Source organism: Hypanus sabinus, unplaced genomic scaffold (genome assembly GCF_030144855.1).
Source record: "Hypanus sabinus isolate sHypSab1 unplaced genomic scaffold, sHypSab1.hap1 scaffold_934, whole genome shotgun sequence".
In the NCBI taxonomy this organism is placed as follows: Eukaryota; Metazoa; Chordata; class Chondrichthyes; order Myliobatiformes; family Dasyatidae; genus Hypanus; species Hypanus sabinus.
The window spans coordinates 160,294-175,000 of NW_026781788.1; the positions used below are offsets into that span (position 1 = coordinate 160,294).

A 14,707-nucleotide genomic window follows, 5' to 3' on the forward strand; every position below is an offset into this window, starting at 1 on the left:
TCTGCACCCTCTCTAATCCAGGCAGCGTCCCGGTGAACCCCCTCTGCACCCTCTCTAATCCAGGCAGCATCCCGGTGAATCTCCTCTGCACCCTCTCTTATCCAGGCAGCGTCCTGGTGAATCTCCTCTGCACCCTCTCTTATCCAGGCAGCGTCCTGGTGAATCTCCTCTGCACCCTCTCTAATCCGGGCAGCGTCCTGGTGAATCTCCTCTGCACACTCTCTAATCCAGACAGCGTCCTGGTGAATCTCCTCTGCACCCTCTCTAATCCAGACAGCAACCCGGTGAATCTCCTCTGCACCCTCTCTAATCCAGGCAGCATCCTGGTGAATGTCCTCTTCACCGTGTCTAAACCAGGCAGTGTCCTGGTGAATCTCCACCCTCTCTAATCCAGACAGCGTCCCGGTGAATGTCCTCTGCACCCTCTCCAATCCAGGCAGCGTCCCGGTGAATCTCCTCTGCACCCTCTCTAATCCAGGCAGCATCCTGGTGAATCTCTTCTGCACCCTCTCTAATCCAGGCAGCTTTCTGGTGAATCTCCTCTGCACCCTCTCTAATCCAGGCAGCATCCCGGTGAATCTCCTCTGCACCCTCTCTAATCCAGGCAGCGTCCCGGTGAATCTCCTCTGCACCCTCTCTGATCCAGGCAGCGTCCCTGTGAATCTCCTCTGCACCCTCTCTAATCCAGGCAGCGTCCCGGTGAATCTCCTCTGCACCCTCTCTAATCCAGGCAGCATCCTGGTGAATGTCCTCTTCACCGTCTCTAAACCAGGCAGTGTCCTGGTGAATCACCCTCTCTAATCCAGACAGCATCCCGGTGAATCTCCTCTGCACTCTCTCTAATCCAGTCAGTGTCCTGGTGAATCTCCTCTGCACCCTCTCTAATCCAGGCAGCGTGCTGGTGAATCTCCTCTGCACCCTCTCTAATCCAGGCAGCGTCCTCGTGAATCTCCTCTGCACTCTCTCTAATCCAGGCAGCGTCCTGGTGAATCTCCTCTGCACCCTCTCTAATCCAGGCAGCATCCTGGTGAATCTCCTCTGCACCCTCTCTAATCCAGGCAGCATCCCGGTGAATCTCCTCTGCACCCTCTCTAATCCAGGCAGCGTCCTGGTGAATGTCCTCTGCACCGTCTCTAATCCAGGCAGCGTCCCGGTGAATCTCCTCTGCACCCTCTCCAATCCAGGCAGCGTCCCGGTGTATCTCCTCTGCACCCTCTCTAATCCAGGCAGCGTCCTGGTGAATCTCCTCTGCACCCTCTCTAATCCAGGCAGCGTCCTGGTGAATCTCCTCTGCACCCTCTCTAATCCAGGCAGCGTTCTGGTGAATCTCCTCTGCACCCTCTCTGATCCAGGCAGCATCCCGGTGAATCTCCTCTGCACCCTCTCTAATCCAGGCAGCGTCCCGGTGAAACTCCTCTGCACCCTCTCTAACCCAGGCAGCGTCCTGGTGAATCTCCTCTGCACCCTCTCTAGTCCAGGCAGCGTCCTGGTGAATCTCCTCTGCACCCTCTCTAATCCAGGCAGCATCCTGGTGAATCTCCTCTGCACCCTCTCTAATCCAGGCAGCGTCCTGGTGAATCTCCTCTGCACCCTCTCTAATCCAGGCAGCGTCCTGGTGAATCTCCTCTGCACCCTCTCTAATCCAGGCAGCGTCCTGGTGAATCTCCTCTGCACCCTCTCTAATCCAGGCAGCGTCCTGGTGAATCTCCTCTGCACCCTCTCTAATCCAGGCAGCGTCCTGGTGAATCTCCTCTGCACCCTCTCTAATCCAGGCAGCATCCTGGTGAATCTCCTCTGCACCCTCTCTAATCCAGTCAGCATCCCGGTGAATCTCCTCTGCACCCTCTCTAATCCAGGCAGCATCCCGGTGAATCTCCTCTGCACCCTCTCTAATCCAGGCAGCATCCTGGTGAATCTCCTCTGCACCCTCTCTAATCCAGGCAGCATCCTGGTGAATCTCCTCTGCACCCTCTCTAATCCAGGCTGTGTCCTGGTGAATCTCCTCTGCATCCTCTCTAATCCAGGCAGCGTCCCGGTGAATCTCCTCTGCATCCTCTCTAATCCAGGCAGCGTCCCGGTGAATCTCCTCTGCGCCCTCTCTAATCCAGGCAGCGTCCCGGTGTATCTCCTCTGCGCCCTCTCTAATCCAGGCAGTGTCCTGGTGAATCTCCTCTGCATCCTCTCTAATCCAGGCAGCGTCCTGGTGAATCTCCTCTGCACCCTCTCTAATCCAGGCAGCGTCCCGGTGAATCTCCTCTGCACCCTCTCTAATCCAGGCAGTGTCCTGGTGAATCTCCACTGCACCCTCTCTAACCCAGGCAGCGTCCTGGTGAATCTCCACTGCACCCTCTCTAATCCAGGCAGTGTCCTGGTGAATCTCCTCTGCATCCTCTCTAATCCAGGCAGCGTCCCGGTGAATCTCCTCTGCATCCTCTCTAATCCAGGCAGCGTCCCGGTGAATCTCCTCTGCGCCCTCTCTAATCCAGGCAGCGTCCCGGTGAATCTCCTCTGCGCCCTCTCTAATCCAGGCACTGTCCTGGTGAATCTCCTCTGCATCCTCTCTAATCCAGGCAGCGTCCCGGTGAATCTCCTCTACACCCTCTCTAATCCAGGCAGCGTCCCGGTGAATCTCCTCTGCATCCTCTCTAATCCAGGCAGCGTCCTGGTGAATCTCCTCTGCACCCTCTCTAATCCAGGCAGCGTCCTGGTGAATATCCTCTGCACCCTCTCTAATCCAGGCAGCGTCCCGGTGAATCTCCTCTGCATCCTCTCTAATCCAGGCAGCGTCCCGGTGAATCTCCTCTGCATCCTCTCTAATCCAGGCAGCGTCCTGGTGAATCTCTTCTGCACCCTCTCTTTGAGGGATCTGTGGACTTGAGCCCCGAGATCACTCCGATCCCCCTCACTGCTGAGAATCCGGCCGTTGTCTCTGAACTCTGCCCTCACATTTGACCGTCCGGCACTTGTCCGCGTTAAACTGTATCTGCCAGCTCTCCGCCCGGCTCCGCTTCCCGTCCTGCCATAGCCCTCGGCGACTCCGCCACCCTCCGCTCCCCCCGCGGGGTTACTGGCCCACCCCTCCGCGCCTCTCCCCCCCCCCCCGCCGGCCCTCGGCCAGGCCGCCTGTCACCGCCTCCTCGTTCCGCAGGCGTGATGGACTACTCCGGGTTCAGGCTGCACCTGACCCCGGAACTCCGGAGGTACGACGCTGGAATCCTCTGGACCGGGATTGCCCTCTTCCACACCCTCCTCATCCCTGCCCCCGTCCCGGCGTACAGGACCTACGGATACTGTGACACGGGGCCCTTGAGCCAGGTAAGGTGCTGCGGGGGAGAGCTCGGCTGTGGGAGGGGTTTCAGTGGGTGGGGGGGGGGAAGAGAGGGTGATGGGGGAGTGTCATACAGAAACATAGAAAGCCAACAGCACAATACAGGCCCTTCGGCCCACAAAGCTGTGCTGAACATGTCCCTACCATAGAAATTATTAGTATTACTCTCTAATTTTCTAAGCTCCATGTACCAATCCAAGAGTATCTTAACAGACCCTATCGTTTCCCCCTCCACCACCATCACCGGCAGCCCGTTCCACACACTCACCACTCTCTGAGTGAAAAACTCACCCCTGACATCTCCTCTGTACCTACTCCCCAGCACCTCAAACCCGTGTCCTCTTGTGGCAACCGTTTCAGCCCCGGGGAAAAGCCTCTGACTATCCACACGATCAATGCCTCTCATCGTCTTGTACACCTCTATCGGGTCACCTCTCATCCTCCGTCACTCCGAGGAGAAAAGGCCGAGTTCACTCAGCCTGTTCTCATAAGGCACGCTCCCCAGTCCAGGAAACATCCTTGTCAATCTCCTCTGCACCCCTTCTATGGCTTCCACATCCTTCCTGTAGTGAGGCGACCGGAACTGAGCACAGTACTCCAAGTGGGGTCTGACCAGGGTCCGATAGAGCTGCAACATTACCTCTCGGCTCCTCTCGGGGAGAGAGCGCGACGGGGGAGATTGTCTGTGAGCCGTGGGGGAGGATTTGGTGGGTGGGGAGAGAGCGTGACGGGGGAGATTGTCTGTGAGCCGTGGGGGAGGATTTGGTGGGTGGGGAGAGAGCGTGACGGGGGAGATTGTCTGTGAGCCGTGGGGGAGGATTTGGTGGGTGGGGAGAGAGCGTGACGGGGGAGATTGTCTGTGAGCCGTGGGGAAGGATTTGGTGGGTGGGGAGAGAGCGTGACGGGGGAGATTGTCTGTGAGCCGTGGGGAAGGATTTGGTGGGTGGGGAGAGAGCGTGACGGGGGAGATTGTCTGTGAGCCGTGGAGGAGGATTTGGTGGGTGGGGAGAGAGCGTGACGGGGGAGATTGTCTGTGAGCCGTGGGGGAGGATTTGGTGGGTGGGGAGAGAGCGTGACGGGGGAGATTGTCTGTGAGCCGTGGGGGAGGATTTGGTGGGTGGGGAGAGAGCGTGACGGGGGAGATTGTCTGAGCTGTGGGGGAGGATTTGGTGGGTGGGGAGAGAGAGGGTGAGGGGGCAGAGTGTCTGTAGGCTGTTGGGGAGGATTTGCTTGGTATGTGGTGGGGGGCAAGTGTCGGTGACGGGGGGAGGGTGACCCTGAGACCCAGCGATAAGTCGCCAAGCCCTTTTCCATGTGTCCCACCCCCCGCCAGAGTCCGAACCAGACGGTGGGTCCGCTGAAAGTGATCGGTGGATATCTGCACACGCACCTGCTGGGATCGAAGCTGCGGGTTCTCCGCTTCAGGTGGGCCAGAATCCGGCTCTGCGCTCGGGGGGGGGGGGGTGGGGTGGGTGGGCGCCCAACCCCTTGGGAAACGTCTCCTGGGAAGAGGGGGCGGTGTCATAGTCGGACGCGCGGTCCCTCTGCTAGCTGCAATGCCACAGGTGCACCAGAACAGGGCACGGCGCAGGCCCTTCGGTCCACGGTGCCCTGCTCGCCCGTTTAACCCGCTCCCAGATCAATCCAACCATTTCCTCCGACTTCAACTCTCCACGTGTCTGTCTGGGAGTTACTCTAAACTTCCCGAGTGAGTCTGCCTCTGACACCAGCCCTGGCAGAACGTTCCACGCACCCACCATACCCCGTGGGTAAATCAAATACCTCCAACACCCCACCCCCACCCCAAACAACCAAACACCGAAACATTATGCCCCCATTGTCTTAACCATTGTCTCTCTCAACCCCCCTCTCCTGCCGTCTCCCCCTGACCGATCACGAACCGATCAACCTCCTCCCAAAGACTTGACCAATCATTCAACACCCTCAGCCTAAAAAATTCCTCCACATCTCCGTTCTGAATGGACATCACCCAATTCTGAGGCTGTGCCCTCTGGTCCTAGACTCCCCCACGACAGGAATCATCCTCTCCACATCCACTCTATCTGTGTCCTCTGGTCCTAGACTCCCCCACGACAGGAATCATCCTCTCCACATCCACTCTATCTGTGCCCTCCGGTCCTAGACTCCCCCACTACAGGAAACATCCTCTCCACATCCACTCTATCTGTGTCCTCTGGTCCTAGACTCCCCCACTACAGGAAACATCCTCTCCACATCCACTCTATCTGTGACCTCTGGTCCTAGACTCCCCCACTACAGGAAACATCCTCTCCACATCCACTCTATCTGTGTCCTCTGGTCCTAGACTCCCCCACTACAGGAAACATCCTCTCCACATCAACTCTATCTGTGTCCTCTGGTCCTAGACTCCCCCACTACAGGAAACATCCTCTCCACATCCACTCTATCTGTGTCCTCTGGTCCTAGACTCCCCCACTACAGGAAACATCCTCTCCACATCCACTCTATCTGTGTCCTCTGGTCCTAGACTCCCCCACGACAGGAATCATCCTCTCCACATCCACTCTATCTGTGCCCTCCGGTCCTAGACTCCCCCACGACAGGAATCATCCTCTCCACATCCACTCTATCTGTGTCCTCTGGTCCTAGACTCCCCCACTACAGGAAACATCCTCTCCACATCCACTCTATCTGTGTCCTCTGGTCCTAGACTCCCCCACTACAGGAAACATCCTCTCCACCACCACTCTATCTGTGTCCTCTGGTCCTAGACTCCCCCACGACAGGAATCATCCTCTCCACATCCACTCTATCTGTGTCCTCTGGTCCTAGACTCCCCCACTACAGGAAACATCCTCTCCACCACCACTCTATCTGTGTCCTCTGGTCCTAGACTCCCCCACGACAGGAAACATCCTCTCCACATCCACTCTATCTGTGTCCTCTGGTCCTAGACTCCCCCACTACAGGAAACATCCTCTCCACCACCACTCTATCTGTGTCCTCTGGTCCTAGACTCCCCCACTACAGGACACATCCTCTCCACATCCATTCTAATTGTGTCCTCTGATCCTAGACCCCCCCACGACAGGAAACATCCTCTCCACATCCACTCTATCTGTGTCCTCTGGTCCTAGACTCACCACTACAGGAAACATCCTCTCCACATCCACTCTATCTGTGTCCTCTGATCCTAGACTCCCCCACGACAGGAAACATCCTCTCCACATCCACTCTATCTGTGTCCTCTGGTCCTAGACTCACCTCTCCACATCCACTCTATCTGTGTCCTCTGGTCCCAGACTCCCCCACTACAGGAGACGTCCTCTCCACATCCACTCTATCTGTGTCCTCTGGTCCTAGACTGCCCCACTACAGGAAACATCCTCTCCACATCCACTCTATCTGTGTCCTCTGGTCCTAGACTCCCCCACTACAGGAAACTTCCTCTCCACATCCACTCTATCTGTGTCCTCTGGTCCTAGACTCCCCCACTACAGGAAACATACTCTCCACATCCACTCTATCTGTGTCCTCTGGTCCTAGACTCCCCCACTACAGGAAACTTCCTCTCTACATCCACTCTATCTGTGTCCTCTGGTCCTAGACTCCCCCACTACAGGAAACATCCTCTCCACATCCACTCTATCTGTGTCCTCTGGACCTAGACTCCCCCACTACAGGAAACTTCCTCTCCACATCCACTCTATCTGTGTCCTCTGGTCCTAGACTCCCCCACTACAGGAAACATCCTCTCCATATCCACTCTATCTGTGTCCTCTGGTCCTAGACTCCCCCACTACAGGAAACATCCTCTCCACATCCACTCTATCTGTGTCCTCTGGTCCCAGACTCCCCCACTACAGGAGACATCCTCTCCACATCCACTCTATCTGTGTCCTCTGGTCCTAGACTGCCCCACTACAGGAAACATCCTCTCCACATCCACTCTAGTGTCCTCTGGTCCTAGACTCCCCCACTACAGGAAACATCCTCTCCACCACCACTCTATCTGTGTCCTCTGGTCCTAGACTCCCCCACGACAGGAATCATCCTCTCCACATCCACTCTATCTGTGTCCTCTGGTCCTAGACTCCCCCACTACAGGAAACATCCTCTCCACCACCACTCTATCTGTGTCCTCTGGTCCTAGACTCCCCCACGACAGGAAACATCCTCTCCACATCCACTCTATCTGTGTCCTCTGGTCCTAGACTCCCCCACTACAGGAAACATCCTCTCCACCACCACTCTATCTGTGTCCTCTGGTCCTAGACTCCCCCACTACAAGACACATCCTCTCCACATCCATTCTAATTGTGTCCTCTGATCCTAGACCCCCCCACGACAGGAAACATCCTCTCCACATCCACTCTATCTGTGTCCTCTGGTCCTAGACTCACCACTACAGGAAACATCCTCTCCACATCCACTCTATCTGTGTCCTCTGATCCTAGACTCCCCCACGACAGGAAACATCCTCTCCACATCCACTCTATCTGTGTCCTCTGGTCCTAGACTCACCTCTCCACATCCACTCTATCTGTGTCCTCTGGTCCCAGACTCCCCCACTACAGGAGACATCCTCTCCACATCCACTCTATCTGTGTCCTCTGGTCCTAGACTGCCCCACTACAGGAAACATCCTCTCCACATCCACTCTATCTGTGTCCTCTGGTCCTAGACTCCCCCACTACAGGAAACTTCCTCTCCACATCCACTCTATCTGTGTCCTCTGGTCCTAGACTCCCCCACTACAGGAAACATACTCTCCACATCCACTCTATCTGTGTCCTCTGGTCCTAGACTCCCCCACTACAGGAAACTTCCTCTCTACATCCACTCTATCTGTGTCCTCTGGTCCTAGACTCCCCCACTACAGGAAACATCCTCTCCACATCCACTCTATCTGTGTCCTCTGGACCTAGACTCCCCCACTACAGGAAACTTCCTCTCCACATCCACTCTATCTGTGTCCTCTGGTCCTAGACTCCCCCACTACAGGAAACATCCTCTCCATATCCACTCTATCTGTGTCCTCTGGTCCTAGACTCCCCCACTACAGGAAACATCCTCTCCACATCCACTCTATCTGTGTCCTCTGGTCCCAGACTCCCCCACTACAGGAGACATCCTCTCCACATCCACTCTATCTGTGTCCTCTGGTCCTAGACTGCCCCACTACAGGAAACATCCTCTCCACATCCACTCTATCTGTGTCCTCTGGTCCTAGACTCCCCCACTACAGGAAACATACTCTCCACATCCACTCTATCTGTGTCCTCTGGTCCTAGACTCCCCCACTACAGGAAACTTCCTCTCCACATCCACTCTATCTGTGTCCTCTGGTCCTAGACTCCCCCACTACAGGAAACATACTCTCCACATCCACTCTATCTGTGTCCTCTGGTCCTAGACTCCCCCACTACAGGAAACTTCCTCTCCACATCCACTCTATCTGTGTCCTCTGGTCCTAGACTCCCCCACTACAGGAAACATACTCTCCACATCCACTCTATCTGTGTCCTCTGGTCCTAGACTCCCCCACTACAGGAAACATCCTCTCCTCATCCACTCTATCTGTGTCCTCTGGTCCTAGACTCCCCCACTACAGGAAACATACTCTCCACATCCACTCTATCTGTGTCCTCTGGTCCTAGACTCCACTACAGGAAACATCCTCTCCACATCCACTCTATCTGTGTCCTCTGGTCCTAGACTCCCCCCACTACAGGAAACATCCTCTCCACATCCACTCTATCTGTGTCCTCTGGTCCTAGACTCCCCCACTACAGGAAATATCCTCTCGACATCCACTCTATCTGTGTCCTCTGGTCCTAGACTCCCCCACTACAGGAAACATCCTCTCCACAAACACTCTATCTGTGTCTGGGTGTCTCTCTGAATGTGTGTTGGTATCTGGGTGTCTCTGTGAGTACGCGCCCGTGTCTGGGTGCCTCTCGGCGTCTGTGCTAACCCCGCCGGCCCGGATTTCTGTACGTTTCAGAGCCGGGAAACAGATCAGTGTAGTGCTGCAGGACCAGACCTTCGACCCCGCGCTCCAGGAGCCCAAGTTCCTGCTGGAACCGGCCACCGTCGAGCGGGTAGGTGGGTCCCGGCCGCAGTGCCCAGCGGTGTGCAGTGTCACCCCGTTCAGTGCCAATCAGTCGAAGCGAATCTCGGTCCCTCTCTCCCCGCCCCCCACCCCAACGCACCCATCCCCGGCCCATCCATGAATCTGGGATTCTCCGCATCAACCCTATCGTACCTGCCCCCACCTCACCTCCTCTCCTCAAAACAACCACTGCTCTCGGTGTAAGATGACCCAATTTCGTCCGGCTTCCTCGAATTCGCCTCCCGCACCGCTCTCCGTAAGCCCTAGAGACTGGCCGTCCGGAATTTAGAAACGTAGCAACCCTGCATCACAATACAGGCCCTTCGGCCCACAAAGCTGAGCCGAACACATCCCTACCTTAGAACTTACTAGGCTTACCCTGTACCTGTCCAGGAGTCTCTTAACAGACCCTCTCGTATCCGCCTCCACCACCATCACCGACAGCCCGTTCCACACACCCACCACTCTCTGAGTGAAAAACTCACCCCTGACATCTCCTCTGTACCTACTCCCCAGCACCTCAAACCCGTGTCCTCTTGTGGCAACCGTTTCAGCCCCGGGGAAAAGCCTCTGACTATCCACACGATCAATGCCTCTCATCGTCTTGTACACCTCTATCGGGTCACCTCTCGTCCTCCGTCACTCCGAGGAGAAAAGGCCGAGTTCACTCAGCCTATTCTCATAAAGCATGCTCCCCAATCCAGGAAACATCCTTGTCAATCTCCTCTGCACCCTTTCTATGGTTTCCACATCCTTCCTGTAGTGAGGCGACCGGAACTGAGCACAGCACTCCAAGTGGGGTCTGACCAGGGGCCTATATGTGGGTAAATGTGAGGTTGTCCACTTTGGTTGCAAGAACAGGAAAACAGATTGTTATCTGAACGGTGGCCGATTAGGAAAAGGGGAGATGCAACGAGACCTGGGTGTCATTGTACACCAGTTATTGAAGGTGGGCATGCAGGTACAGCAGGTGGTGAAAGGGGCAAATGGTATGTTGGCATTCATAGCAAAAGGATTTGAGTACAGGAGCAGGGAGGTTCTACTGCAGTTGTACAGGGCCTTGGTGAGACTGCACCTAGAGTATTGTGTGCAGTTTTGGTCCCCTAATCTGAGGAAAGACATTCTTGCCATAGGGGGAGTACAAAGAAGGTTCACCAGATTGATTCCTGGGATGGCAGGACTTTCATATGAAGAAAGACTGGATCGACTGGGCTTATACTCACTGGAATTTAGCAGATTGAGGGGGGATCTTATTGAAACGTATAAAATTCTAAAGGGATTGGACAGGCTAGATACAGGAAGATTGTTTCCGACGTTGGGGAAGTCCAGAACGAGGGGGTCACAGTTTAAGGATAAAGGGGAAGCCTTTTAGGACCGAGATGAGAAAAAACTTCTTCACACAGAGAGTGGTGAATCTGTGGAATTCTCTGCCACAGGAAACAGTTGAGGCCGGTTCATTGGCTATATTTGAGAGGAAGTTAGATATGGTCCTTGTGGCTAAAGGGATCAGGGGGTACGGAGAGAAAGCAGGTACAGGGTTCTGAGTTGGAAGATCAGCCACGATCATGCTGAATGGCGGTACAGGCTCGAAGGGCCGAATGGCCCACCCCTGCACCTATTTTCTATGTTTTCTATATAGCTGCAACGTGACCTCTCGGCTCTCAAGCGCCGAGAATCTGACCTTCACCCCCCCCCCTCCCCCGCCACGGCGCTGCTCGCAGAAGCGTCCCATTCAAAGCCAGGTTCAAGGCGAAGACTCGGCCCCGGCGGGTTAACGACGAAGTAGTCGAGGCCGCTCATCCCGAGCGCCGGAGAATAATCGGGGTCTCTCCCTTCCGCGCAGGGGGACGTCCTCATCACCGAGTGCACCTTCAACACGATGCAGCGCGCAAAGATGGTGATGGTGAGTGTCGGGGGACTTCGCGTCGGAGCCTGGCGGGGAAGTGGGGCGGAGCGGGGGGTGTGGTATCGGAGTGCCGCGCGGAGGGGGCGATGATCTCAGTGCGGGTATTGACTCTGTCCTTCCCCCACCCCCACCACCACCCCATCCCCTGCCCTCTTAGGGGGGCCTGGACACGGTGAACGAAATGTGCATGTCCTTCCTCGTCTATTACCCCCGCATCGACATCGAGGGCTGCCTCAGCTTTCAGAACACCAGCACGGTGGCCGCTGCCCTGGGGGTGACCGCGAGCAGGTGAGATGTCCCGCGCCCTCCCCCTCGCCCGACTGCCCTTCTCCCTCCCTCCTCGACTCCTCTCTATCCAGAAATACTCTCTGGACGCGCTGCGGAACGATGGCCGCCATTTCGCAGCTCTCCCGGAAAATACCAGCAGACAAGACGGAATTCAGCTCTGACCCTGTCTGGGCGGAACGGAGTGACTCCGGTTGCTGCGGTGCCATGCAGCAGGGAAACCGGCACTTCGCCCATCTGGTCCATGCCAGGCAAGAGCCCAGTCCAATCTGGTCCTGCGTTCGTCCCCTAAACCTTTCCTATCCGTGTCCCTGTCCGAGTGTCGTTAATGTACCTGCCTCGACCACTTCCTCCGGCAGCTCCTTCCACAGACGGACCACCCGTATCCCTCTAAACCTTTCCTATCCGTGTCCCTGTCCGAGTGTCGTTAATGTACCTGCCTCGACCACTTCCTCCGGCAGCTCCTTCCACAGACGGACCACCCGTATCCCTCTGAACCTTTCCTATCCGTGTCCCTGTCCGAGTGTCGTTAATGTACCTGCCTCGACCACTTCCTCCGGCAGCTCCTTCCACAGACGGACCACCCGTATCCCTGTAAACTTTCCTATCCGTGTCCCTGTCCGAGTGTCGTTAATGTACCTGCCTTGACCACTTCCTCCGGTAGCTCCTTCCACAGACGGACCACCCGTATCCCTCTAAACCTTTCCTATCCGTGTCCCTGTCCCAGTGTCGTTAATGTACCTGCCTCGACCACTTCCTCCGGCAGCTCCTTCCACAGACGGACCACCCGTATCCCTCTAAACCTTTCCTATCCGTGTCCCTGTCCGAGTGCCGTTAATGTACCTGCCTCGACCACTTCCTCCGGCAGCTCCTTCCACAGACGGACCACCCGTATCCCTCTAAACCTTTCCTCTCCGTGTCCCTGTCCGAGTGTCGTTAATGTACCTGCCTCGACCACTTCCTACGGCAGCTCCTTCCACAGACGGACCACCCGTATCCCTCTAAACCTTCACTATCCGTGTCCCTGTCCGAGTGTCGTTAATGTACCTGCCTCAACCACTTCCTCCGGCAGCTCCTTCCACAGACGGACCACCCGTATCCCTCTAAATCTTTCCTATCCGTGTCCCTGTCCCAGTGTCGTTAATGTACCTGCCTCGACCACTTCCTCCGGCAGCTCCTTCCACAGACGGACCACCCGTATCCCTCTGAACCTTTCCTATCCGTGTCCCTGTCCGAGTGTCGTTAATGTACCTGCCTCGACCACTTCCTCCGGCAGCTCCTTCCACAGACGGACCACCCGTATCCCTCTGAACCTTTCCTATCCGTGTCCCTGTCCGAGTGTCGTTAATGTACCTGCCTCGACCACTTCCTCCGGCAGCTCCTTCCACAGACGGACCACCCGTATCCCTCTAAACCTTCACTATCCGTGTCCCTGTCCGAGTGTCGTTAATGTACCTGCCTCAACCACTTCCTCCGGCAGCTCCTTCCACAGACGGACCACCCGTATCCCTCTAAACCTTCACTATCCGTGTCCCTGTCCGAGTGTCGTTAATGTACCTGCCTCGACCACTTCCTCCGGCAGCTCCTTCCACAGACGGACCACCCGTATCCCTCTAAACCTTTCCTATCCGTGTCCCTGTCCGAGTGTCGTTAATGTACCTGCCTCGACCACTTCCTCCGGCAGCTCCTTCCACAGACGGACCACCCGTATCCCTCTGAACCTTTCCTATCCGTGTCCATGTCCAAGTGTCGTTAATGTACCTGCCTCGACCACTTCCTCCGGCAGCTCCTTCCACAGACGGACCACCCGTATCCCTCTAAACCTTTCCTATCCGTGTCCCTGTCCGAGTGCCGTTAATGTACCTGCCTCGACCACTTCCTCCGGCAGCTCCTTCCACAGACGGACCACCAGTATCCCTCTAAACCTTTCCTATCCATGTCCCTGTCCGAGTGTCGTTAATGTACCTGCCTCAACCACTTCCTCCGGCAGCTCCTTCCACAGACGGACCACCCGTATCCCTCTAAACCTTCACTATCCGTGTCCCTGTCCGTGTGTCGTTAATGTACCTGCCTCGACCACTTCCTCCGGCAGCTCCTTCCACAGACGGACCACCCGTATCGCTCTAAATCTTTCCTATCCGTGTCCCTGTCCCAGTGTCGTTAATGTACCTGCCTCGACCACTTCCTCCGGCAGCTCCTTCCACAGACGGACCACCCGTATCCCTCTAAACCTTTCCTATCCGTGTCCCTGTCCGAGTATCGTTAATGTACCTGCCTCGACCACTTCCTCCGGCAGCTCCTTCCACAGACGGACCACCCGTATCCCTGTAAACCTTTCCTATCCGTATCCCTGTCCGAGTGTCGTTAATGTACCTGCCTCGACCACTTCCTCCGGCAGCTCCTTCCACAGACGGACCACCCGTATCCCTCTAAACCTTTCCTATCCGTGTCCCTGTCCGAGTATCGTTAATGTACCTGCCTCGACCACTTCCTCCGGCAGCTCCTTCCACAGACGGACCACCCGTATCCCTGTAAACCTTTCCTATCCGTATCCCTGTCCGAGTGTCGTTAATGTACCTGCCTCGACCACTTCCTCCGGCAGCTCCTTCCACAGACGGACCACCCGTATCCCTGTAAACCTTTCCTATCCGTGTCCCTGTCCGAGTATCGTTAATGTACCTGCCTCGACCACTTCCTCCGGCAGCTCCTTCCACAGACGGACCACCCGTATCCCTCTAAACCTTCACTATCCGTGTCCCTGTCCGTGTGTCGTTAATGTACCTGCCTCGACCACTTCCTCCGGCAGCTCCTTCCACAGACGGACCACCCGTATCCCTCTAAATCTTTCCTATCCGTGTCCCTGTCCCAGTGTCGTTAATGTACCTGCCTCGACCACTTCCTCCGGCAGCTCCTTCCACAGACGGACCACCCGTATCCCTCTGAACCTTTCCTATCCGTGTCCCTGTCCGAGTGTCGTTAATGTACCTGCCTCGACCACTTCCTCCGGCAGCTCCTTCCACAGACGGACCACCCGTATCCCTCTAAACCTTTCCTATCCGTGTTCCTGTCCGAGTGTCGTTAATGTACCTGC

The 14,707-nt window shown here is 56.1% G+C and overlaps 1 protein-coding gene across 1 annotated transcript in view; it reads left to right on the forward strand.

Moving 5' to 3' along the window:
- Positions 1–14,707, forward strand: part of LOC132390510 (DBH-like monooxygenase protein 2) — a gene marked incomplete at its 3' end in the record, with an annotated part of 178,865 nt that overhangs the window by 158,184 nt on the left and 5,974 nt on the right. The window contains exons 7-11 of the mRNA XM_059963120.1: positions 3,149–3,315; positions 4,662–4,753; positions 9,318–9,414; positions 11,269–11,328; positions 11,489–11,619. Coding sequence (XP_059819103.1) covers positions 3,149–3,315; positions 4,662–4,753; positions 9,318–9,414; positions 11,269–11,328; positions 11,489–11,619 — 547 coding nt within the window. The remainder of the gene's footprint in view (positions 1–3,148; positions 3,316–4,661; positions 4,754–9,317; positions 9,415–11,268; positions 11,329–11,488; positions 11,620–14,707) is intronic.